At 36.5% G+C, this 26,608-nt stretch overlaps 2 protein-coding genes across 9 annotated transcripts in view; one reads left to right on the forward strand and one right to left on the reverse strand.

Annotated features, from left to right (window-relative positions):
- Positions 1 to 26,608, forward strand: part of MACROD2 (mono-ADP ribosylhydrolase 2) — a 2,169,899-nt gene that overhangs the window by 324,288 nt on the left and 1,819,003 nt on the right. The gene's annotated exons all lie outside the window — the stretch shown is intronic.
- The window catches only part of FLRT3 (fibronectin leucine rich transmembrane protein 3), a 110,940-nt gene that overhangs the window by 74,452 nt on the left and 9,880 nt on the right, over positions 1 to 26,608 (reverse strand). For 4 of the 5 annotated variants that reach the window (XM_008256362.5, XM_002710963.6, XM_070052106.2 and 1 more), the window contains one exon: positions 22,754 to 26,350. In XM_008256362.5, coding sequence (XP_008254584.2) covers positions 24,349 to 26,298 — 1,950 coding nt within the window. In that variant the 5' untranslated portion in view covers positions 26,299 to 26,350 and the 3' untranslated portion in view covers positions 22,754 to 24,348. Of the gene's footprint in view, positions 1 to 22,151; positions 22,238 to 22,753; positions 26,351 to 26,608 lie in introns of those variants that run through there. The other variant, XR_016215998.1, reaches the window with a different exon arrangement.

Below are 26,608 nucleotides of genomic sequence, written 5' to 3' on the forward strand. Positions count from 1 at the left end.
TGAAGTTTCCTCATTCACATATCGTAAACAATTGAATTTGAGTATTAGATATCCAACAACAAACTTTAGGGAACGCATTTGGACCATAGTACGACATGGATTTCAAATTTAAACTTAAGGAGTTGACAAGGACTTGTTTCATGTGTGATGAAAACCAGATTGGAGCTCCTCTTGTTTTCCAGTTTAATTTCTGTCTTAACCACAATCAGCCATTGAATAAAAGACCTTAGAAGTTATGAAAGAGGCAGGCAGATGAAATAGGTGAAATTTTCTGGTGAGGTATCATCGTTGCACAAGACTTTTTTGTTTGAAAAATGTATTCACTCTTTTTTTTTTTTTTTTTTTTTTTGGACAGGCAGAGTGGACAGTGAGGGAGAGAGAGACAGAGAGAAAGGTCTTCCTTTTCTGTTGATTCACCCCCCAATGGCCGGTGCACCGCGCTAATCTGAAGCCAGGAGCCAGGTGCTTCTCCTGGTCTCCCATGCGGATGCTGGGCCCAAGGACTTGGGCCATCCTCCATTGCACTCCCAGGCCACAGCAGAGAGCTGGACAGGAAGAGGGGCAACCGGGACAGAATCCGGTGCCCCAAGTGGGACTAGAACATGGGGTGCCGGTGCCGCAGGTGGAGGATTAGCCTATTGAGCCATGGTGCCGGCCGAAAAATGTATTCATTCTTAGGATGTCTAATTATGCCTGAAGAAATCAGATGGTTCATAAGGAAAAGTTTAGCCATCTTCTTAATAATAGCTAAGACTTAGTGAATGCATAGTATATTCCAGACATGGTTATAGAGTCTTTTTACATGTTAATACACTTAATGTTCACTCTAATCTTATAAAGGACATATTCTTAATTCTCCCACATACAAAGAGAGTAATGAGGCACAGAAGAATTATCAAATTAGCCTCACATCACATACCTACTATTTGTAGATTTAAGATTTTAACTCAGAAAAGCTAATTCTAGAACTCACACATTTAACCACAATATCATGCTGCCTCTTCTGAGTTGAGCAAAGATTTACATGTGAACATGCAAAGAAAATGAAGAGATATTAAGTGTTAGTGGCAGATTGAATGTTTTGATTTTATTTGAAGATGAACTATTTGCAGCAAGAGAAAGACATGTATAGGTTGGTAGCATTATAGGCTTCAAAGCAATCAACTTCTGGGTATAGGTTGTAAAAATTTCCTACCATTTTTTCAACTTTTATTTAATAAATATAAATTTCCAAAGTATAACTTTTGGATTATAGTGGCTTTCCCCCCATAACCTCCCTCCCACCCGCAACCATCCCATCTCCCACTCCCTCTCCCATCCTATTCATTCAAATTCATTTTTCAGTTATCTTTATATACAGAAGTTCTACTTAGTATTTACTAAGTAAAGATTTCAACAGACTGCACCCACACAGAAACACAAAGTGTAGAGTACTGTTTTAGTGGTAGTGTTACCATTAATTCATATAGTATAACACATTAAGGACAGAGATCCTACATGGGGAGTAAGTGCACAGTGACTCCTGTTGTTGATTTAACAATTGACCCTCTTATTTATGACATCAGTAATCACCCAAGGCTCCTGTCATGAGCTGCCAAGGCTATGGAAGACTCTTGAGTCCACCAACTCCGATCTTAATTAGACAAGGCCCTAATCAAAGTGGAAGTTCTCTCCTCCCTTCAGAGAAAGGTACCTCCTTCTTTGATGGCCCGTTCTTTCTGCTGGGATCTGACTCACAGAGATCAAAAAGAAGATTTATTTATGTATTTGAAAGGCAGAGTTACAAAGAGGCAGAGGCAGAGAGAGAGAGAGAGAGAGAGAGAGAGAGAGACAGAGACAGAGACAGAGATCTTTCATTTGCTGGTTTGCTCCTCAATTGGCTGTAATGGCCAGAGCTGTGCTGATCCAAAGCCAGGAGTCAGGAGCTTCTTTCAGGTCTCCCATGTATGTGCAGGGACCCAAGGACTTGAACCATCTGATGGTTTCCCTGGCAATAGTAGAGAGCTGGATCGGAAGTGGAGCAGCTAGGACTAGAACTTGTGCCCATATGGGCAGCAGGCAGGTACAGGTGGCAGCTTTACCTGCTATACCACAGCTCCTATCATTTTTTAACTCCTTTTGTATTATGAACTTCCAAAGATCAAAAGATCAAATGCCAGAAAGTGTTCTTTTGTATTTCCCTAATGCAACAGAACACTAAAATGAATGGTCATAGGTTGCGTTTGTCCCTTGTCATTCCTTGATCACATATAACCTTTGTAACTATTGATTTCCATTTATTTCTGGGAAACTGATTGTTTTAGTCTACAAAAGACTTAAATTAGAAAAGTCATTATAGCCTTTTCCTTTAAGGTTCACACATGCACAAACTCACACAAATATAAGTATTTTGATATCATTGATCTAAACTATTCCCCCGTTTGAAATATCTAAGGAGTCCTTTTAATATATACAGCATGGGTTTCTGAAAATCAATCAATATATACTGCCAAATATGAATTCCATTTATATCAGATCTTTCAAAGGTAACTATTGTGAGACCTCTGAATTCTTTTGACTTTGTACTTCTCTTAAAATAGTTTTTTAATGATGTAGAAAGTCATATTTTTTCACCGTTATTTGTTTGGACAGGTAGAAACTATAGAAAATATGTTAGTTTTATATTGCTATGTAATTACCAAACTTAGTGGCTCAAAAATACACATTTATTTCTCAGTTTAGTAGGTCAGAACATTAGTTGGTTTCTCTGCTCAAAGTGTCACAGACTGAAATCGAGGTGTCAGCCCACTGGGCTCTTCTGGAAGCTCTGGGGAAAACTTTGCTTCCAAGATCATTCAGATTATTGGCAGCATTTAGTTCTTTGTGTTGCTGGAGTGTGGTTCCTATTTTCTTGTTGTCTGTCAGCAGGGAACTGCTTAGCACTATGCAGCTGGCTCTGTCTTCAAAGACAACCATGGCATATTCAGGTCTGGAATCTTTCTGACTTCAGTTCTATGTGTACACTAAGGGGAAATATTATGTAGGGGTAAAAGTCATTAGAGACCATTCTTAGAATTTTGCCTACCACAAGTAGATAGCAAATTATTTATGACTTTGATATTTGCTTGAGATTTGATATTGACAAGCACCTGAAATAGACAACTTTCTTTGCTTGTGTATTTTACTGTCATCACATCAAAAATATTCTTAAAGGGAATACATTTTTGTGTAATTCCTTTGAATTTGTGCTTCTTCCTAATGTTAAAATTCACAACTTGGAGATCATAAAATTAGCAAAAAATATTAATTCTTTTTGTGTTCCTTGAGGTACTGTTAAACATTCAATAAAGGAATTCAGTTGTCAGTAACCCAGCTCTGATTCCAAGCCCCTTCATCTAATGTGTCAGCAGAGACATGAAGCCACTTACTGTGGTTTACATTTATGGTAAATACAGAACATGCTGAGAGTGAACTGAGTTTCATAGAGGTCCCCCCCCCCCCCACCAACTTTCTTGCTGTAGAGTAACATAACTTTTCCATTAAACCTATTTTGAGTGAAATCTATTTTCATGTCTACCTCAAATCCTGTGCCACAGTCATTTCCCTTTGGAACTTTCCAGGACTCAGGAAATAAGCCACAGCTGAAGAGGCCAGTGGATCTATTTGTCTGCCTGCTTTGGCTAAACAGAGACATCAGAAGCATCCAGCATGCCTCAGAAGGCTTGGAATGACCTCATTATGTTGGCTTCTTCCTTATAACTTCTCTCTGCAAGGCCAGGGCTTATCAGTGTTCAGAAGAGAAGTTCTCATCTGTCAAAAGACCAAAGATATAAATCTAAGATCTGAAACTATGAAACCACTAGAAGAAAACATAGGGGGAACACTTTATGATCTTGGCATAGGCAGATTTATTTGGATAAGACCCCAAAAGCACAGTTAACAAAAGCAAAAACAAATGGAATTATGTTAAACTAAGAAGCTTGTGCAAAACAAAAAAAATAATCAGCAAAGTGAAGAGATTGCTGACAGAATGGGAGAAAATATTTGCAAACCACGCATCTGGCGAATGATTAATATCCAGAATATATAAGGAACTCCAAAACCTCAGCAGCAAAAACACAAATAATCCAGTTAAGAAATGGGCAAAAGATCTAAATAGATATTTTGCAAAAGAAGAAATACAAATGACCAAAATATACTTGAAAAAACCCAAAAAGTATCACCAGTCTTCAGGAATGTATAAATCAAAACCACAATGAATATCATCTCACTCTAGTTATAATGGCTATTATCAAAAGGACAAAAATACATATAAATGCTGATGAAGGTATGGGATTCTACTGTCAGTTGGAATGAAAATTAGTGCAATCATGGAGAACAGTAGGGAGTTTCCTCAAAAAACTAAAAATAGGGCCAGCGTTGTGGCATAGCAGGTAAAATCACACCATGAAAGGCTGGCATCCCAGATGGGCACAGGTTCATGTTTTGGCTGCTCCACTTCCCATGCAGCTCCCTGCCTTGGCCTGGGAAAAACAATGGAAGATGACCCAAGTGATTGGGCTTCTTCTACCCATGTGGAAGACTCAGAAGAAGCTCCTGGCTCCTGGCTTCAGCTTTGCTTAATCCTAGCAGTTGCAGTCATCTGGGAAGTGAAACAGTGGATAGAAGATCTCTCTCTTTCTCTCCCTCCCTTTCTCTCTCTCTCTCTCTCTGTAACTCTTTTTTCAAAGAATAAATACATAAATCTTTAAAAAAAAACAAACTAAAAATAAATCAAGTATATGACTCAGCTATCCCAACTTCTAGGTGTATATCTGAAGGAAATAAAATCAGTATATGAAAAGATACCTGTACTTCTATGTTTCCATTATTCACAATAGCAAAGATATGAAATCAACATATATGCCCATCCATGGATGAATGCATAAAGAAAATATGGTTTATAGATACAAAGGAATATTATTCAGCTATAAATTTACAGCAAAATTATTGGAACTGGAGATCATTACGTTAAATAGAACAAGCCATACACAGAAAGACAAATACTATGTTTTCCTTCATATGTGGAGGTTAACAAAAAGAGTTTACCTACTTAGAATAGTGATTACTAGAGGTTGGGAAGGGTGAAGAGAAGTTAGATAACAGTTACCAAAACAAAATTAGATAGATAAAATGTTCCATAGCAAAGTAGGGCAACAATTCCACAATAATGTATTATATAATGTGTAAAGAAATAGAGAAGATCTGATTGACTTTAAACACAAAGAAAATATATAGGAATGGAAAGGCTTAATGTCTAGTGTGATTGGTTTATGCTGTGTATAAATGTGAAATATTGTGCTGTATTATATAAAAATTTGAAAGTTTTACATTAAAAAATTTTAGGGGTGAGCACTTGGCATAGTGGTTAATCTGCTGGTTTGGATGTCTGTGTCCCACATCAGACTGGCCAGCATTCGAGGTCCATCTCTGGCTCCTGACTCCACATTCCTGCAAATGCAGACCTGGGAGGCAGCAGTGATGAGTTAAGTAGTTAAATTCTTGTCATCAATGTGGGAGATGTGGATTGAGTTCCCAATTCTTGGCTTCAGGCCCCCAGGCCATTGTTGGGGAGCTGTGTGTCGCTCTTTCCTCAAATAAAAAAACAATTAAATCTTTTAAAAATAAAATAAAGTATTTTTTAAAGAAAAGAGAGAAATCATCCTTAAGGTATAAGACCTCACTATCACCTCAGCTCATTTTGCTCTGTTTGGATTTAATTTCCTGAAGAGGCAGACTTTGCCTGCCTGTGTGTACTTTCTTAGCATTGAGTTACCCTCTTCCTGACTTTACCACTTGAGGAAGCCTTAGTATGCATCAAATCTGTATCTTTTTAAAAGGTTATAGCTTTCCAGTTCAAAATAGTTCCAATGTCTCTTTTTTTATTTCTTTTTTTTTTTTTTTTTTTTTTTTGACAGGCAGAGTGGACAGTGAGAGAGAGATAGAGAGAAAGGTCTTCCTTTGCCGTTGGTTCACCCTCCATGGCCGCCGCGGCCGCTGCGCTGTGGCCAGCGCACCGCGCTGATCCGATGCCAGGAGCCAGGTACTTATCTTGGTCTCCCATGGGGTGCAGGGCTCAAGTACTTGGGCCATCCTCCACTGCACTCCCTGGCCACAGCAGAGAGCTGGCCTGGAAGAGGGGCAACCGGGACAGAATCCGGTCACCAACTGGGACTAGAACCCGGTGTGCCGGCGCCGCAAGGCAGAGGATTAGCCTAGTGAGCCGCGGCACTGGCCCCAATGTCTCTTTAATAAGTCAAGGCTCCATGAAGCGCCATCTGTTCCCCATAGCCTATAGTTCCTAGGACATTTAAAGGTGTATTCAGCAGAATGAAAATTTCCAGTGGAACCATACAATGGTTTATTTAAAGTGCACTGGGGGTCTTTCTAATGAAGGATTGAGGGCAGCTATATTATAGTCTCAATTATGATTCTTTTTTGTGAATATAATATCTGCATTGATGCCCCTTGAAATACCTCTTGGCCTCAAGCTCTTTGTCATTACCAGAATGATCACATTTTGAGCCTCTTTATCATTCTGTACCATTTCTAAGAATAAAAAAGGAGAAATCCTTTATGCCTAAAACCTTTTCCATTTTCTTACTACTTATGAATGCAAGCTTTCTTGTCATCATACTTTCCAGGTAAGAAAACTCCATTATTCCTAATAGAATTGACTTCCAGATTACTTTAGATCATGGCAGCTTTTCTGTAGACACTTTATGTTTGTCAGAAATGCTGTTTAAAAGGCATACCTGAACTGAACATATTCAAAACACATTCTGCCCAGCACAGAGAGATTAGGCTACTTTTTCCCTTGCATGGATAATAGTTTCCCAAATTCAAGTTAGTATCCATTGTGTAGCCAGAGGGGAGTTAGTAATTGTTATTGAAGACCAATGGCAACTTTAAAGAAGAAGTCTAAGTTTGCTTTAGGGGATAGAAATTGCCTCGTTCAAGTACCAGCTACTCCACTTCCAATGCAGTTTCCTGATAATATGCCTCGGAGGCAGCAGATGATGGCTTGAGTACAGGGTTTCTGCCACCCTCCTGGGACACCTGGATGGCTTTGGCCTGACCTAGCCCCAGTTGTTGTGGGCATTTGAAGAGTGAAACAGTGGATGAAAAAATCTCTCCCTTTGTCTGTCACTTTCTGTTACTCTGCCTTTCAGATAAATAGGTGAATCTTACAAAAAAAAAAAAAAAAAAATTGCCTTAGACTATTTACTGAACATGGGATGCCTCTGACTCAGATTGAAGTTCTGGTTGACTGAGGTCCCCACACTCATCTTGTTTTGTTTATTTATGTAGTTGGACATTGTTGCATACCATTTGTCCCTAACTTTTGGCTTCAATTCCTTCTTTCTTCAGCTTATACACAGCAGTGCAGAAGTCCATTATTTTCAGAATCACCCACTATCTTTTTTTCTTGAACTTGCTGTCCAGACTCTTAGTTCAGGATCAATTTAGCTGTCTATTTCTGCACCTACTCTCAGGCTGCTGTTGAAAATACACAATTGTGTGGGCTTTTTTGTCTGCAGAAAATAAGTTTTCATTCTTCCTGGTCCTCAGCACCATGATTCAAATATTTTTTTTAGATTTTGTTAGCTGCCCCATATTTTCTTCCTGTACTCCCAGCAAAATCTAATACCTAGAACACACCTAAGACCATTTAACTAAGATTTCTAAAGGACAAGATTCAGGAATTGTTTTGATTTTAAAAAATTCCAGTATGATGTTAATGTGTGGCCATGGTTAAAACTTCCATGCTTTGCTCTCACTTTGATTTATGTTCAAATTTTCATCACCTTATAGCAGACGTTTCTGTCTATGCTATCTAAAATATGGGCCTCTTTAACTTTTTCTTTCTTTCCCCTGCCTTTATTTTTCTTTATAACACATATAATTTATTTACCAGGTAAATTGTTTTATTTATTCATTTCATTATAGTCCACCCTCTTCTCACAGAGAAAAGCTTCATTGGGGAATACATATATAGTCATGCATCATTTAACAATAGAGGTATGTTATGAGAAATGCATAGTTAGGCAGTTTCATCATTGTGTAAACATCATAGAGTGTACTTGCATGAAACTAGATGATATAGCCTCTGCACACCTAGCTATATGGTATACTTATTGTTGCTAAGCTGCAAACTTGTATAGCATGTTATTGTGTTGAATACTGTAGGCATTTGTAACATAATGGTAAATATATCTGTATCTAAATATAGAGAAGCTACAATAAAAATAATGGTACAAAAGATTCTATGGTTTACTTGTTTAGGGAACTTTCTACAAATGGAACTTGTAGGAGTCTAAGTTACTCTAGGTGAGTCAGTGAGTGAATTGTGAGTGAATGTGAAGGTCTAGGGTATTACTGTACATCATTGTAGATTTTTTAACATGCACTGAGGCTACACTGAATTTATAAGAAAATAATTTTCATTATTTAAAAATAGCTTGCTGTAACCTTTTTTATTTTATAAACATTAAACATCTTGACTCTTGTAATAAGACACAGCTTAAGACACAAACACATTTTATAGCTATAAAAATATGTCCTTATTCTCTAAGCTTTTTTAATTTTAAATTAAAATTTTAGTTTTTACTTTAATTTTTTGTTAAAAATTAAGACACAAATACATAATTAGCCAAAGGCTGCAGAGTGTCAGGATCAGTAATATCTTTGTCTCACTCCTCCATATTTTGTCCCACTTAAAATCTTTAGAGGCAGCAACATGCATGGAGTTGTTATCTCCTTTGATAACAATGCAGTATTCAGGAATATCTCTGGAAGAACCTGCCTGTGGCTGTTTTACAGTTAACTTTTTTTTTTTTTAATAGAAGAAAATAATTAGCAGTAGGGGCAGGTGTTAAGTCAAGGGATTAGGACACTGGTAGAGATGTCTGTGTCCCAAATTGCAGAGTGCTTGGGTGCCATGTCTGCCTCTAGCTACTGATGCCAGTTTCCTGATAATGCAGCAGTGATGATGGCTCAAGTGGTTGGGTTTCTGCCATCTAGAAGGGTGAGACTTGGATTGAGTTACTTGTTTCCAACTGAGTTCCAGCTGTGGCAGGTATTTGTGGAGTAAACCAGCAGATGGAAGAGTCTCTCTGTCTTTTTTTCTCTTGCCTCTGTCTCTAAGTAATGAAAACTAAAATAACAATAATCATATCTGTGCTCTAAGTGTAAATCTATGTTTGTTGTTATCCATGTGGTTTCTTCACCTTCACTACCAAAATTGTCCTGAACTCTCCAATTGAGAGGCCGGTAACATTTTTGCTTTTCATAGTCATGTATACGCTTCTCTCTTAAAACATTTTTTCTTTAAAATATTTATTTATTTGAAAGATAGGGAGAGACTGAATCTCCGCCACCTGCTGATTTATTTCCCAAGTACCTGCCATAGCCAGAGGTGGACAAGGCCAACACCAGGATCCAGGAACTCAGTCTAGGTCTCCCACGTGGGTGGCAGAAACCCAATTACTTGAGCTATCACCTGCTGCCTTCCAGGGTGCACATTAGCAGGAAGCTGGACTTGGGAGCAGAGCTGGGACTTGAACCTAGTCATTCCAGTATGGGCTGTGGATGTCCCAAGCAGCCCTTTTACCACAGCACCAAATGCCTGTCTCATTTCAGTATTTTTCATATTGCAGCATAGTGTTTCCTTTCTTCACTTATTTTACCATGTCCTAATTTTCTTGAAAACATAGTATGTGTTTTCTTAACCTATATACTGCTCAAGATTTGCCATCTACCACATATAAATAACTCATTATTTTTTCCCTGATATGAATGCATGGATTTTTTTTGAAGAAGCTATGGATTTTATTCAGTTTTTCTTTAAATAATATTTTGGTAGTTATTATTTACATTGATTTGAGAAATTATGTCTTTAGGACATAATCTAGAATAACCATTGTTGATCCTCTTTTAAGAGCTATGAAATTTGAAGTTAATAAGTAAATGTGTCATAGAACCACAGAATAATAAGCTGGTAAGAAAACAAGACTTTCCAACTTTCAGAAAACACTCCATTTACAAAGTCATATGTTGCCATAGACTCAGAAACAACCTTAGACAATGGCATTTAAGGTTTTGGGGGAAAGATGGGAATTTTCTCTTATTTAATTTTATTTTTGATAATTCATTTTGGTAAATTATTTTTTCATTTATATCCATTTCTAGTTTTTCTTTTCTAGCAATTGAGTTAGGATCTCAGAGGAAATCATTGGTGTTGGAACAGTAGGGATTATTTGTCATGTCATTGATGAACTAATTTGAGTGATTTTACTGAAAGTTAAAGTTGTGTTCATCTGGAAAGCAAACAACTTTGACTATTAAGGCATAAAAAACTGTGAGTGTTACATCTAGCTATTCCAACTACAATGTGTTGATTAGAACTGTTTTGAGAATCTTTCTCAGGAACAGTCCAAGTACTATATACTGCTTAGAAAGAAAATACAGAGTCAGTGTATTTGCTCTCAGAATGTGCTGATTGTGGCAGTTTGCCCAGAGCTAAACTTGTAATAAAAACTTCTGGATTGGAACATAGTGATGGCATTTATGTTACTTACCTCCTAAGTTGTTTCTGCATTATATAGCCCCCAAGAAAACAGGTCTCAGTTTGAGAACCTCAAAAATCCCTGTCACTAGGCATTGCTGAGTTACCTTGTGTCAGTTCTCTGAAGTATGTGTCAGGTGAGGGCTTACATTGAGCAGTGAAATCCAGATCTCCAGCAGCTAAAAGTGCTTGGTTAGAATAGCTTATATCGTCTGACTTTGTCCAGATCATTGTATTGAATTCACTTTGACAGATGTCTTTCTGTGAGGGTATAATTATTTTTAAAGACTCATAGTTCCTTTCCTTTGGATCCTAACTGCCTTCTAAACAAGGATTAAATCTGAGAACCTGAGCTTATCATATCAGAAAATTTGAAAAAGGCTCTCAGGAAAATGGCTAAAAGCAATATCCTTTGTCAAATCAATTGTGGATTAGCTCTAGGAAGTGAACATGTCTGCATTGAGAGACTATAGAGGTCTCTTCCATATTTCCCAGTGTCTGTCTACAATTGTCCTGTTTTGAATTTATAGTTATCACTGAAATTAGCAATGCCTTTTGAGTGTCTTCTAAGAGACTTTTTGTGGAAATAGGCCAAAGCTAAAGAGAGAAAAGGAAATAATAAAATAAAGATGGATAGAGAGAGAAATTGGAGATGGAAAGAATAAAGGATGCGTAATAGATGTGCATAAGTACCATGTCTTATATTCTTAATGACAATCCAATAAAGAGTTGGCTCTCCTCTTCCTCAGAAAAGGTAAGCATTTTTCACTTGTCAGCCTTCACCAAGTTCCATGTAATTCTGGATCACAACTAGAGGAACAGGAGTTCTTCCATCACTACCCCTCAAGCTGGTAACATCACAACTTACATCGCTACTGTGGACCATCCTTTTGAATATCTACATTTGGAAGTAGCAAGTGGAGCTTCAGCCCTTTCATTATGTTTTTCCTTTGTTATTTTTTTACTGGGCAAATGAGGAAGACCAAAGGCAACTTTTTTTTTTTTTTGATAGAGAACATAATTCAGTTTCTTCAAGGAGAAAGTTTTTTAAATTTTTAAAATTTTTTCTTTTCAACGATTATTTAATAAACATAAATTTCCAAAGTAAAATTTTTGAATTATAGCAGCTTTTCCCCCAATAACCTCCCTCCCACCCGCAACCATCCCATCTCCCACTCCCTCTCCTATCCCATTCTTCATCATGATTCATTATCAATTATCTTTATATACAGAAGATCAACTTAGTATATACTAAGTAAAGAAGGAGAAAGTTTTTAAATGACTTTCCTGCAATGCATTTTTTAAAACAACTGAACCCTTTTTGTAATTTCCTCAAATAAAGAAATTGGTTCTCTTGGTCATAAAAAGAATAAAGTACTTTCTTATTAGGAATTTTGATAAATCTAGAAAGAAGGAAATGTGTACCTATCATCTCATTATTCAGCAATAATTAGTCAGGAGTACTTGTAATAGTGCTAAGTGACCTTTTATTTTCCTAATCCCTGGGGCAATGGGTAACTGAAAAAAACCTGATGTTGTCTTCCTGTTCTTTTGCATCATGTTTTAAGTGATATCTATTAGATGTTTTATTTTAACTCATGTGTCTATGGATCAATAATATTTAAATAGCAACAATACTGTATTTAGGTCATTTTATTCCAAATTCATGAGCAGCATTAGTAATTCTGTAACCAAGAGATTACAGAGAATTACCTGATGATTCCACCATTTTATCTGCAGATTTGATGATATTACTTTGGATCTTAAACCATAAAAACTATACAAAAATAATAAAACATAAATAGATACACAAAGTTCTTTACCATGCTGGCTAGTGAAATTAATGATGAACTACAATGAAAAATATGTGCTTCCACTACATTGTAGCTTATATGTGTTCTTCATTCTGTTTAATAATATAGCACTATTTTCAGTGTCCTAGCAGTGGGATTTCTTTCCATATCATTTTCTTTTGTATTTCTACTGGAATATAAATTCCAGATCCCTCAGTTTTAGCAGTTGCTCATAATTTGAGCATATGTGTCGGATGGACATAGTTGGTTGGGGAAGTGGAAACTCATTTCCTTTTATCTTTTCCCTGAAAACATTAAGATTCACATTTGTGCTAATTTCCCTCAAACTATAACTTGTTTCTCAAGATTTATATTCAGAAGAAACAAGGAAAAATAATAAACACTTTAAATTATTTTTGCAATGATTTTTTTATTTGAATGTTCTTAAACTATTAGCATTTTTAGCTGATCAGCAATGGCAGTAGTTTGATAAGTGTGGAACACTTCTTAAAGGACCAGACCTCTTGGCCAACAAGACCTTTGCCTTATACTTTCTAAACTCCTTAGGAGTTACACTAATTATGTGTATCTTGGCCAACAGTGTTCTTCTTTTCTGCTTGCTAGTGTCACTTTTAAAATGATTTCAATTTTTAAAAGTAGATTTATTTTCCAATTGACCTTCAAAAACTACATTGCACACTATAATATAATGTATGCCCAACTGTTTGGTACTAATAAATACTCAATAAAATATTTGTTGAGTAAAAATATTGATTTTCAGCAGTCCAATTCCCATTAGGTAATACTTATAAAACAATAATTCTCAAAGATGGGTGTGACTGCTGGATTCATTTCTCAGGTTCTGTGGTTGGGCAATTCTTCAACTAATTCAGTATTCTGAGCCTGCCCAGCCATATAACTCACTTAGGAAGCTGATTGATTATGCATGCAGATTCCAAGGCCCCAGCCCAGACCTGCTCAGTCACAATCTGTGGTTGATTTGTATCATCAGACAAGTCTGGGAAACTTGAAACTAGTGAGTCTGCATGAGGAGCTTAATCAGTGTATAATTGCCCGATGGTGTAAGGAAAGATTTATAGGTGTGGATAGAGTTGATAGCAATATTTCTAAAGCATTTAAACTAGTATTTATTTCTGTTGCTAGTTAACTCAAATATTAGAAGTAAAAATTACTCTGATGTTCTCTGTAAATTTTAGCATCTATGAAATTTAAATTGAAGTGATATCAAAATTATCATTTTTGAGCACTTACCATGAAAAAAGTACTCTTCAAATTGTTTTCATGTATTCACTAATAATATATAGAGAGGTAAGATAATTAGTCTAGGATCAAATAAATTATAAGTGGGAGATTGAATTCGAACCTAAGAAGTCATATTTCATAATTGATAGAATTAACCTCTACGTTTTATTGCTTATTATCACCAAATGTTATATACTTACTAATGTGTCAGGCATGACTATACTAACCACTGGATATGCTTTTTAAAAAAATATTTATTTATTTATTTATTTGAAAGTCAGAGTTACACAGAGAGAAAGGAGAGGCGGAGAGAGAGGTCTTCCATCTGCTGGTTCACTCCCCAATTGGCTGCAATGGCTGGAGCTATGCCAATCGGAAGCCAGGAGCCAGGAGCTTCTTTCAGATCTCCTTTGCGAGTGCAGGGGCCCAAAGACTTGGGCCATCTTCCTGTGCTTTCCTAGGCCATAGCAGAGAGCTGGATTGGAAGTGGAGCAGCTGGGGCTTGAGCTGGTGTCCATATAGGTTGCCAGCACTGCTGGCGGTGGCTTTACCTGCTACGCCACAGTGCTGGCCCCATGCATATACCTTTAATTCATTTTCCAATCTTATAGAGGAGGATTAAGAAAGAGAAACCAGAGAGATTAAGTAATTTGGCCAGAGTTATATTGCTAGTAAGTAGAAGAACCAGTTTGGTTTGAAATTGGGTTGGTTCAACCCCAGAACTCTGCTCTGTTAACCACCACCCTATTTGCAAAGTTGGAAATTTGACTATACTAGTATCTTGTCATCCCTTCAGTAATTTGTATAAACAATTGCAGATACTGGGGCGGGGGGCGCAGTTGTTTCTGTAAGGTAATTGTGTATAACACTTTAATGTCTATATTAAATAATGTTCACATTTAATAACCACTTTAAAGCACTTCAGTGTCTACATTAAATTTTAGATGAAACTCTGAAATATAGTACAAAATTTCTAATCCTAGAAAGACTTTTAAGAAAATGAATCATTTACTCTGTTATCTGTCATAAACTACCTAAAAGAGCACTGGAGTGACATACTTCTAATGGATTCTCAATTCTGTATTTCTTAATATTAAAAGATCATATAGCTAGTGAATGTTTATTTACTTTCTAAACATTTGGCAAGCAATTACATTTAATTTCCTTCATGTGAACATTATTATTACACACAGGTTCATTTTATCATGCATAAATTTTCCCTTTAATTTTGAAATGATTTATACATTTTCTTCACACATTTATTAAAGAAATAGTTTAAACTGCCTCTCTTTTCTTTATTATTTGTCCTAAAATGAAGGTGAAATGTTAATTGGTTTTAATGGCTCCTACTGTTACCTCTCTGTCTGGGACTTCTAAGGAAAAGTGAAGAATTGGAGGCAAACCCGTGAAATTTGTCTAGGGAGGTGAGAAAGATTAATGTTCTTGTGAACTGTTGTACTTCCAGGTAAATCTATTGCACTATAATAAATATCTAAGGCTAATTTCTACTCTTAGCCCTAATCCTTTAAGTGTATTAGTTACCATTCATGGAGGAATTGTCTAAAGAAACACGTTAGCTAAGTTCCTGTAGCTGGAAAAGATCAGCAAATGATAAACAGTGAAATAATTGTGTCTTGTTTAAACATGTTTATGAAATCAGAACACAATGACAGAACTCACTCTCTCTCTCATGCTCTGTGTGTGTGTGTGTGTTTGTGTGTCTGTCTCCTTTCTTTTTCAAAATCAAGGATATTGCTATTTTGGATTCATAACTAGAAGGGAATAGCCTGTATTTTGCTTTGCTATTGTGCTTAAATGGAAGACTTCCTAGTTGTCTGATACATACTTGAACCTAGCTGTTAACCCTCTTTTCTCAATAAAAAAGATTCCCAAAAGCAGGGCTAATTCATTTGAAACACTGTCCCTGGTGCTTAAACACCAATACATTTTAGTTACTCTGTGACTATAACAAGTAGAGGTCTAGATAGGTGTTCTTCAGCATGTGTTCTTGGTATTCCAGAAAACATAAAGAAGAATTTTAAAATCAGTTTGACAGCTTTAAGATAATGAATTTTTCAAAGAACTTGTTATTTTTTCCATTCTTTAGCATTTAACATTCTCGCTTCTGCCTTTATCAGAAGGTTGCAGAGTAATATAGTGAGCACATTACTGTGTTAGAGAAAGAGATAAAAGTATGTCTTTGTTAGCACTTGCTTCTGTACAGTCAGTGCAAGGTATGAGAAAATAGAAGTGCAAAATCTGTTAATGCACAAGGATCATGAAAAGGTACTGAAGTGAAACTGTACATTAAGATTTGTCTGCCAACTCTGAGTTTAAATATTGAAAACTGCAAGACAGACAAGTGTTATTACCAGAGTATAACAGCTATTGACTATTGATGGCAAGAAATCATCATTCTGCATCAGGGGGTGGAAGTCTGTAAGCCTTGGTAGAAAAAAGTCACATTTACCCTATTAAACATTTTGCAAAGTTAATCCAGAAAATATCTTCCAATTGTTATGTTAGTAAAAGGAAATAATTTTTTCACTAAACTCAAACCCCTTTTTAAAGTTGCTGAAGAAGTGTTTCTGCTCACTGTTTATTTAAGATTATGGCTATGAGCTCAAGCTTCGGGAACAGACACAATCCATGTTCCACTATTTACTAACCATGCAGCTTTCAGAAAAATTCCATTATACCTTCAAAATATAAAGAGCATCTTTTCCCTTTTCTCTACTCACTAGCACCTTCCTGTTCCATACTGCTAAATCTTCCTCATCCAGTAGCTGGAGAAACAGTACAACTGAAGTCTGGCTATCTGGTCCCCATAATCCTCTTCCCTTGCACCCCTTGCCATGTTAAAAATACTTCCACTGACTTTCTTTTATATTGGAATGAAGTCTAGACCCTTTACCCAGTTCCTCTTTGCCAATCTCTCCTGTGTTTTGCTCACTGGACATGAGCCACTCTGACATTATTTCAATCCTTAAACATACTATGCAGATTTCCTGTGTGAAAATTTTTAGTATGCCCTGTTTCCTGTGTTCAGAACACTACCTTACTTTGCTTTCTCTTACCACCCAGTCTAAGTGGGTTCTCTTGTGATGCTCACTCATAGCACCATGTTTTCCTCTTCATGGTGTGTGTCACAGTTTTTCACTTTCCAGTTTTGGTTTTTGAGATCTGAATTCCTACCTTCCCCAATTATAATCTCTATGTCTTTTTGGTTCACTGCTGCCAGCCCCAAGCACAGCTACTGAGTAGGTACTCAATAAATCATCAGTGTTGAATGAATAATAATAATAATAAAAACCTCTGTGAACTTTCAAAGACTTAATTTGCTCTACGAAAAAAGGATCATAATTCCTACCTGTCAAATTTTTGTGTGAATTAATAAGATAAGATATTAATAATAATAAAATAATATAACATATAATAATATAATACAATAATATAATATATATTATGTGTAATATATATTATATAATATATTTATATATAATTATATATAATACAGTGTATGATAATAAAATAATAATATAATATATTATATATAATTATATATAATAATAATATAATATTAATAAGATACTTAACACTGTGCTTGACAAACTCCTCAACAAATTGTAGTGTCCATAGGAGCAGCAGCAATAAGTCTTGGGCTCTTATCAGGCCCACTGTAAGTATAAGACATCACTAATATTTATAGAGCATTATTTTCAAGAAGAAGAATTTCTTTGGACTTTTTAAAAATACTAGACATTATTGGGTTTATACATTAGCATTGATCCCCATATCAAGGAAGTTAAAATGTGAAATTCTTTCAGTGACTCCATGCTTTCAGATGGAACATTGAAATAAACTAGTCTCAGCTTTGTAATGTCACAATTATCAGAGTCCCAATGTACAATTCAACAGGGTAATTACTGCAGGCATTAATTGCCTAGACTGTCCTCCCTTCATTCCAGCCAGCTGGCATTGAAAAAGCAGCACTGCTTTTATTTGAGCATACAATCAGTCTGTAAAATCCCATTATCCACCACTTCCACACCCCTGTGGTTGCATGCTACCTTTGGAAGCCTCTTAAAAAAAGAAAAAAAAAAACTTTCAAAGCAGTCCTAAAGTTCATTTCTAATCTCATCATACCCATATAATACAAAAATGAGATAAAGGGTAGGGATCGGAGGGGTACATAATGTGATCCGCTTAACCTTTTGCCTGGAATCCTGTGGTACTTCTGGGAAAGCCCAGTGGAAGTTTGCATCGATAGAAATGCTTCTTCATTGTGTATTTTGAGATAAAATTGGATTTAATTCTGTTTTGATGTTCACAGAATAGAGCAGGATGGTTATTCTAGTTCTTCTCTATCATCTATTCAGAATGTGTACACAGTTTAGAATAGGAAATCCCACTGACCTCTCAAGACCAACATTCTTTTTAAAAAAAAAAATTATTTATTTATTTTGAAAGAGTTAGAGGGAGAGAGAGAGAAAAAGAGAGAGAGAGAGAGAGAGAGAGAGAGAGAGAGAGAATCTTCCGCTTGCTGGTTCATCCCCAGAGCCAGTGCTGGGCCAGGCTAAAGCCAGGAGCCAGGAGCTTCATCAGGTCTCCTATGTGGGTGGCAGGTGCCCAGGTACTTGGGTTATCCTCCTCTGCTTTCCTAGGCTATTTTAAGCGAACTGGATTGCAAGTGAAGCAGCCAGGACATGAACTAACTGGTGTCCATATGAGATGCTGGCGTCACAGGTAGTGGCTTTACCTGCTACACCACAATGCCAGCACACCCCAACATTTTTTTTAACTGTCAGCATCTGTTAAAGTCCCTGGTCTGCTTTCCTGTTTCATGTTACTTTCCATCTGAGGGTATAGCCTGTTTGGCCCATCGTTAACTGCTTCCACTGGGCCCTTGCAATCTTCTTCTTTTGGGTTCCAGTTCTGCATGTGATGATATTCTTACAGTAGTCTTCAGTTAATTGGCATTTGTTCCCTGGGGATGACACCTTCCCTTGGTGTCTGCTTCCTCTGCCATTGCCACTATTTAATGAAACTAGAGGAAAGGTGGAATGGAGAATTTGGAAAGGGACTCTGCAATCCTTTTCCCTAATACTGAAAGTCTTGACTATGTTTCTGTTGCTGTTATTCAGAAATCTTTCTTTTGAAGCCCAAGTTTTATATCCACATCATTTAATCCCACCATCTTCATCTTCAGGACACTTTTCACTTCTTCCTCAGCATCAACCTTAGGAAGCTTACCTTCACACCAATCTTTTTATCTCTCGCAGTGACTTTGTCTTCCTTGCTAATGACTTTTCTAAAACCATAGCTTTTTCATTAGAGCCTTTAATTCAGTTATCTTAGAGTCATGGTCATCTTTTCTCCTAATAAATAAGTGTCCTGTTCTCATTGTAAATTCCTGTCTTAATATTGTATCTTATTCTTGATATCAATAAGTCTCCCTCCTGATTTTCATTTTTTATCTACGTTATTCCTCCCCATGATCCACTGAGATCTAATTTCTAAAAGAATATTAATCTTCCTCATTGCCTCTGTTTTCTTTATTTCCATTATCCTGTCCACACTCTAGAGGCATTTGCTTCATTCCTGTGCACACACTGCTTTCATATACTTGAGGACCTCTACTTTTTCCTAAGTTAGCAGTGTTTTCCGCTATGTCATTTTTCTAATTACAGTATCCCTTTAAAAATATTGCTAGTGCCTTGAACTTATAATATTTCCCCCATGATTAATTTTTCTTCCCTGTTACCCTTTATTTTATGTTAGTTTATTCATTTTGGATTCTTCTTCTTTTAACCCTACAAGTGTCAGGTGTTCCTTTCTTTGGCTCTTTTGTTTTCTCATTTTGCTCATTTTCTGTTGGTTATCTCACCCACTCCCTCAGATTTAATAATAACCTCTTATATATGGATCCACTTCCTTGATCTGTTCCCAGAAACTGTTTTCTAACATCCTAAAGTTATTTACAAAAGAACAAAATAAAAATACTTTAAATATAAGATGATTTTAATTTATTATATAAACCAACCCACTATGAAATGTTAAAGAAACCACTGTTACTAATTAGTAGGTCTGAATCTATATAGTGCATTCAGTGTGTGCAAACTGCTCTGAAATCTTCATATTCTACATTGTTATCCATCTTTATTAATTGCCTTACCAATATTTTAGTTACTTATTAAGAAAATCTTCATTTTAACATCAATATTTTTTCCTTCCCTCCCTCCCTCCCTCCCTCTCTTCCTTCCCTTCCTCCTTCTCCATCTCATTAGCAATCCACTCTTCACAACTTCATTTCCTCTTGCCTTGAATACTGCATAGCCTCCTAACACGTCTTATTCCCAGAGTCTTCTCATTTGTCCTTAATACAATATTCTTTATTTCTACAACAAAGTCCCTAAAATGTACAGATTATTAATTATTTGTCAATAACAATTGCTGAAGAATATCATTGCAGACTTGGAATTCAACACACTACAAAGCTTGATTAAAAAAAAAAAAGCAAAAAAGCAAAAACAAAGCTTTCCAGTCTTAACCCCTGGATGGACCCTTTGTTTCAACTGGAGTGTTGGCCTTTCTTCAGATACCTTCTAAATCAGTGGACCTCAACCACATCAGCATCTTCTTTGCAATTAAAAACCATATAAATGTCCAAACTTAACCTGGAAGATTTTAACTTAGTGAGTCTGTATTGACACTGGGTTATCTCAATAAAAATCTTCTGAAGTGAATCTAACCAACACCAGGAATAAGAAACATTCCTCATTTTTCTATCTCCATGATTTTGTTCACCATTTTCTCTTCATGGCCAGTGTCTGATTTTCTTCCTTTCCCTTTAAACTCATTTTTACTCTTCAGCACCTGGCCCTGATTTTACCTCCTTCATAAGATCTTTCTTGATCTATCCAAATAGATGTAATTTCTTATTTGAAGTAGCAGTAAATTTTTACTAGATAATATGTATCTGTTTATGCCCTATAACTTCTGTATAGTATACGTATTGAAGGCAAGGCTTCTGCTCTTCCTAATAGAAGCCACTCAGTAAAGTTCATTGGCTTGTTAAGATTCTTTATAGAGAAATTCTTAAGAAAGTAATTGATAAACATGAGAGTTTTTTAATTCCAAATTAACCAAAACTTCTTAAACAAAAAAGTACAGTAGTTGTAATTCTAAGACTGCTAAATTAAGGTTTGCTAATCATTTTAAGTAGCAGAAAGGAATTAAAATTTTAAATGCCACTACTGCTTTCAGCAGCAGATGAACCCATATTAAAGAAACTTCTGTGGTGGATTGGTTCCTTTAACACCCACACTTCAGGTGCTTTGGAGCCTGTGAGTCTCTTTGGATTCCTGATGAGAACTGTCGTGTTGGCGAGTAACTATAAACTGTGCTTCAGTCAGAAACTGTAGTTAGTAAAGCAAGTTTTTTACTAGTTCCTTTGGCACAGGGGAATGCTTTTAATAAATCAGTTTCACTGAAAGACACAGCACAATGTTTTTAATAGGGAACAAGAGTGCAAGTGCAAGGATTTAATATGGTTACAGGTGGCTGCATCTAAACACAATTTTTGATTTTTGTCAAACATTCCGCAAGGGAGTGGTTTTTTTTTCCCCTCTATATTTTTTCCTTGCTTTCCCCGTTGCATTTCTGTTGAATCTCTAAGCTGTATATGTAGTTGTAAGTTTTTCTCCATAATTTTCAGTTAGTAACTGATTTGAAATAAACATTTAATTTGGGACATGTTTACATTAAATGTAAACACTTAATTTGGAAATGATTGTATAATTTATTTTGTGCTATTTGAGATAAAGACTTGTGTCTTCATATTCTGCCACAATGCCAGCCCCCCTTCTTGTGATGCTAGATCACTATAATGCTGCTACCTCTTTACAACTGGCAGCATGGGGCAACAGTTTGGCTTTTTATAAGCAACAAATTCATAGGGTGTTTATGGGATCAGTCAGCTTGCTCCATGACTTTTTTGCAGGACTGTTGTCTAATTTACTCAGAACCTAGAAAAACAAAGTTGAATTTCCTTCAAAAAACACTCCTCCTAGTAATTGTTAATAACATTTGCTTGTGTTTAGTTGCTCCTAGAAAACAACCATCCTTCATAACAAGAAGAAATTGCTCAGGTATATTTTAAAGATGGCAAATGAATTGTGGAAAGGATCATGGTTGGAAATTTATCTTTGTCAGTCAGCAGCGTAGAAGTGGCACGCCTTTGGGAAGGATAGTGAATGTTTCTCAACCATAGCAGTAATAATATATATTTTGTATAACATTGTATAGTTTAGATACACATCATATTATTTAATCTTCACAGTAACTCTGTGAGGTGAGTGGCATTCATAACCCTGTTCTACAACTATGGAAACTGGTCGAGAAATGATAAACAATTTGTTTTTAAGTGTGTACCTGTATAAGTGAACTTTTCATTACCTGCACTAAAATACCTAAGAGCAACTTAGGAGGAGAGATTCATTTCAGCTTACAGTTAGAGGTCCACATTCCAAGATCCGTTAGTCTGGTGTCTGGTGGAGGCTGGCAGTGGTGGAACACTTGGGGAGGAGGAATGATCCTGAAGCAGAGACAGACACAGGAGTAACACTCTTCATCTACCCTCTATATGATCTCTCTTTAGAATGCCAGTTATAATTTGATCATGGGACTCTTCCCTGGCAACCTAATCAACTCAAACCACTACCCAAACACCACCCCTTCAGACACCACAACTGGATCAAGTCTCTACTTTAATCCATCAATCATTAATTCCACTAACCATTAACATAAGACTTTGGGGTTTAAACAGCTACATGAGTTTGGGGAGCTAAATCATGTTCAATTTATAACAGTACCTTTATGTGGTAGATCTTAGGTTTCAAAAGCTTGATACCAACTCACTGTACCCAAAAAAAGAATTTTCTAAGATTACCATAAAAAGTAACATTCAGGTTAATGGCAGCAGTGCACATAAGAGAGAAAGGCCCTGAAACCATTGCTGTGGTTTTCCATCTAAAGAATGAACAAGTAAAATGCGAGGAAATGAATTTTATACTTTAATCACTGAATTATTTGAAGTAAAATGATACACAACTTCAAGATATTGCTTTTTCTTTTATTTGTAACTAGCTTTTATTTTATGCCTAGAAAAATACATGGGGTGTTTAGGACTAATGTGCTGGGCAGTTTGCTACTTTACTGATAGTAACACAAGCCCGAAAAAGCAAGCACAATTATTCTGTACTGTTTTTTTAAGTTTTATTCAGCAATAAGACCATAATTTTTCATATTTAAGAAGTATGAAAAATTGTCGAGTTTTAAAAGCTGAATACATGTAGCGTTGGATCAAGGCACATACAAGACTGGCCAAAGGGCGTACAATGCACTTTGGTTCTTTGTTGAAAAAAAAAATCATGGCAACAAAAAGGTGATATGGTTTTTTAACCAAGTAATAGCTCACAAATTCAGTAGGAAGCTAGAAAGAAATGTTACATTACAAGTTCATCATGTAATATCTGGAAAATTGTGACAGTAATGGGCAGTATTCTTGATCATTGTGAAAGTAAATTGAACATTTATGTACAGTGTTAAAACATTTCACATAAACCAGATCTAAATTTGTTTTCTAGTATTTTTCTTTCAAATTCTCACTTATTTAAAATACTACTTTCCTGGATTGTTGAGGGGACTCAGTTACACTGCTACCTTTTTATTATGCATAAGATTTCACTTTGACTTCCCTTATAATAAAAATGTAATGAACACTAGCAATTTCGTTTGTAGAATTCACTTTTCAGAAACCAGAATGGTGCAGACAAAACCAAAATGAACTCCAATATTTGTATTCATTACACCATACAAGTCTACATTTTCATGTTTTCCAAAGTACCTATTTCCCCCCACCCTCTTACTTGGAAGCAAACTTATTGTTTTTGTGAAGTCCTCCATCCTCAAAGCTTTGTTGTCAATCACTTTAACAACAGACTTCACACTCCTTTTATGCCTGCTGATTATTCAGTTCCAAAGATATGCTTAACTTTCCTAAGGATATCTAATTTGCCTGGAGCAAAAATTGAGATATGCAGCAAGTTTGATATTGCCCATTACTTCACACATTTTGATTTATTCAATATCACTGGGATTATACAAATTTCATAATTGGAACATTATTTCATAGCTATTTTTTGAGATTTAATTTTTCTCATTCAGCCATCCAGCCAGGTTTTTATTTTTTGTTTTTTTTTTTTGTTGTTTTTTACATTTTATTAATACCAAAGTGAAAAATGGCCTGTGCTTATACTACAAGGATCTCATGTGAACGCAGTCCTGATTGTTCAACACAGCAAGAAATTCACTTTCACAGTCAACAAGTCATCTTACTCAGTAGAACACAAAGTAAATGGTTTATAACTTCAATATTTGCAAGGAAAATACAGTACAAATTACTAAAAAATACTAAAATATAGAATTGTCTTCAGGCATCTCCACTACATCAATCGCAGTAGTAACCTGAAATTTGAAACTTTTAATAAAAAGTTCTTAAATATAAATTATATGGCAAATGTACAGTACATTGCTTTTTTCAGTCTTTTTTTTTTTCCAGTGTTTTGCAGTAGAACAGGGTTCCTACCATCACCTCCCTTAGGTTTTAAAAAACCTGAAAGGCAGTCTGCTATGAATCCTTCAGCATCATGAGTGTGAGTGATCTGAGTCTGGGATACCACTGTCTCTGTAGCTTCGGTTACTACTGCTTTCACTGTGATTGTTTTTGTACAGATTCATTCCATTAGGAGGAAATATGGTGTGTATTACAAACTCCTCCTTTGAGATGGGTTCATTGCTTATTGGTAGCATCTGAAAAGAAGTCTCCCTGATTTCCAGGATAGAGTTGTCCTTCTTAGTGCCAGCTTCTGCATAGTCATCCTTTCTTCTCCTCCCCTTGCTGTATGTACAGTTCCTTGAGAACAGTGATCCATTCCTATGAACATACCAACACACTAAAGCAAGAAGGGCAATGGTCACTAGGGCCACAGCCCCTCCAATGATGGCAGCCAAAGGTAAATTGGGGTTTTTGTAAGGTTCTTTCTCTTGCTCTCGATTGAGGGTGGTTGTAGGGTTGTACATTCGAAGGGGTGCTGTTTCTGTCTCAATACAAACAGGAGTTTCATCAAATAGGTAGAGGTTACTGGTTTCCATGGGAACCATGCATACTCTATAGGGTGAATCAGGTTCCAGGGCTGTGACCAAGTATTCACTGCGTTCCCCTGTTACGATGGTTTCAGTTATAGATCCAAATGCTGGGCTATGGCCCAGTTTAAGCCAGCTGAGTCTTAAAGCAGTCATAGGTAGAGCAAGTTTCCAAGAGATATGAATTGTGTCAGAGGTGACAGACTTCACAGTAATTGTAATTGTTTTTCTTGAGGGACTCCCAGTGGTTCGCTGATCCTTGGTAAGCTTGGGATTCTTAACATCCGGTTGTTTGGTCACGGGAGCTGGCCATTGTCCTTGAGCAGGATACACTGTATTGGGTATCGCAGTGGTTACCTGAATGGTACTTACAATCCCACTGTCCTTACAGTCAAACAGGTCTGCATTGAGATCCTTGATAGCCATCCCACGGACTTTCTCTGGGGCTTGGCACATGAGCCCACGCACATTGACCTTCACAGGTAGTGACTGTAACCAGTCACGTACCCATTTCATCTTGCACCCACAATACCAGGGATTGTTGCGAAGAATCAGTTGAGTTATATTGTCCAAGTCATCAAAGATACCCTGAGGTAAATTACTTAGGTTATTATTTGACATATCAAGTCGATAGAGCTGCCTTAGATAGGAAAATGCATTTGGGGGCACCCGATTGATGTGGTTATCTTGAAGGTAAAGCTTCCTCAGGTTTGTGCCTGGAAGGTTAACTGGTGCAGCAGTCAGGGAATTCCGTACCAGCGATAGTTCAGTTAAGTTAACAAGGTTGAAGAAAACTTTGTCACCTAGTCCATGGTTGTTCAACAAGTTTCCATCTAAAACCAGGCGTTTTAAGCTAGTGAGACCTTGAAGAGACGGTGATGATATAGTGGATATGCGATTATCATCCAAGCGTAATTCTTCAATAGTCCGGGGCAAGCCCCAGGGAATTGTGCTGAGATGATTACGAGACAGGAAAAGCAGACGGAGATAGTTGCTGTCTCGGAATGCTCCTTCTTCAATGCTAACAGCAGAGACGGAGTTATCATCTAAATGTAATTCCTCCAGATATGGAATTTTTGAAAGTGAATCATAAGTGATAGTCCTTATGTTATTTTCTTGCAAATGTAACTCTTTTACATACTTTGGGAGGTTGGTAGGAAATTCATCTAAACTATTGTGGTATAGGTATATTCTTTCTACTTTCAGCAAGTTTTTCAAATCTGAAGGAATCCCAGCATTGTTTATTTGGTTGTTCTGAAGGTAGAGAGTTGTAGCATCCTCTGGTATTCCTGTTGGAATGGATGTCAGAAAACGATCATTACAGTAAATGAAACCTGCGTCACATCGACACACAGATGGACAGGATTTGGCCATAACTGATAGAGGTGCCACTTGAAGGAATAGCCCAATTTTAGTCCCAATGAGGAAGATGCTCCAGGCTGGGCTGATCATGGTCAGCAGTGTTAAGGTCTTTACACAAGGTAGCTTCAGTCAATTCAGAGCCCTGGATGGATGGAGTAAAAAGAAAAACAAGAAATATTCAGGCCTAGCATACTGTAAGTCATTAAAAAGGTATGGAAACTAAAACATTTATTATCATTTTCAGTATTTTAATTTTTTGATTGGGACGAAATTTGGCTTACTGCTAGCTAGCCAACAATGAGCACAACATAAAATCTCTTTATTTTAAATGTTTCTAGTACAGAAATTTTTAAAATCCATGCCCTATGTCAATTAGATTTTGAAATGTTAAAATATTTTA

This window comes from Oryctolagus cuniculus, chromosome 11 (genome assembly GCF_051225735.1).
Source record: "Oryctolagus cuniculus isolate XC-2025 breed Fujian yellow rabbit chromosome 11, ASM5122573v1, whole genome shotgun sequence".
In the NCBI taxonomy this organism is placed as follows: Eukaryota; Metazoa; Chordata; class Mammalia; order Lagomorpha; family Leporidae; genus Oryctolagus; species Oryctolagus cuniculus.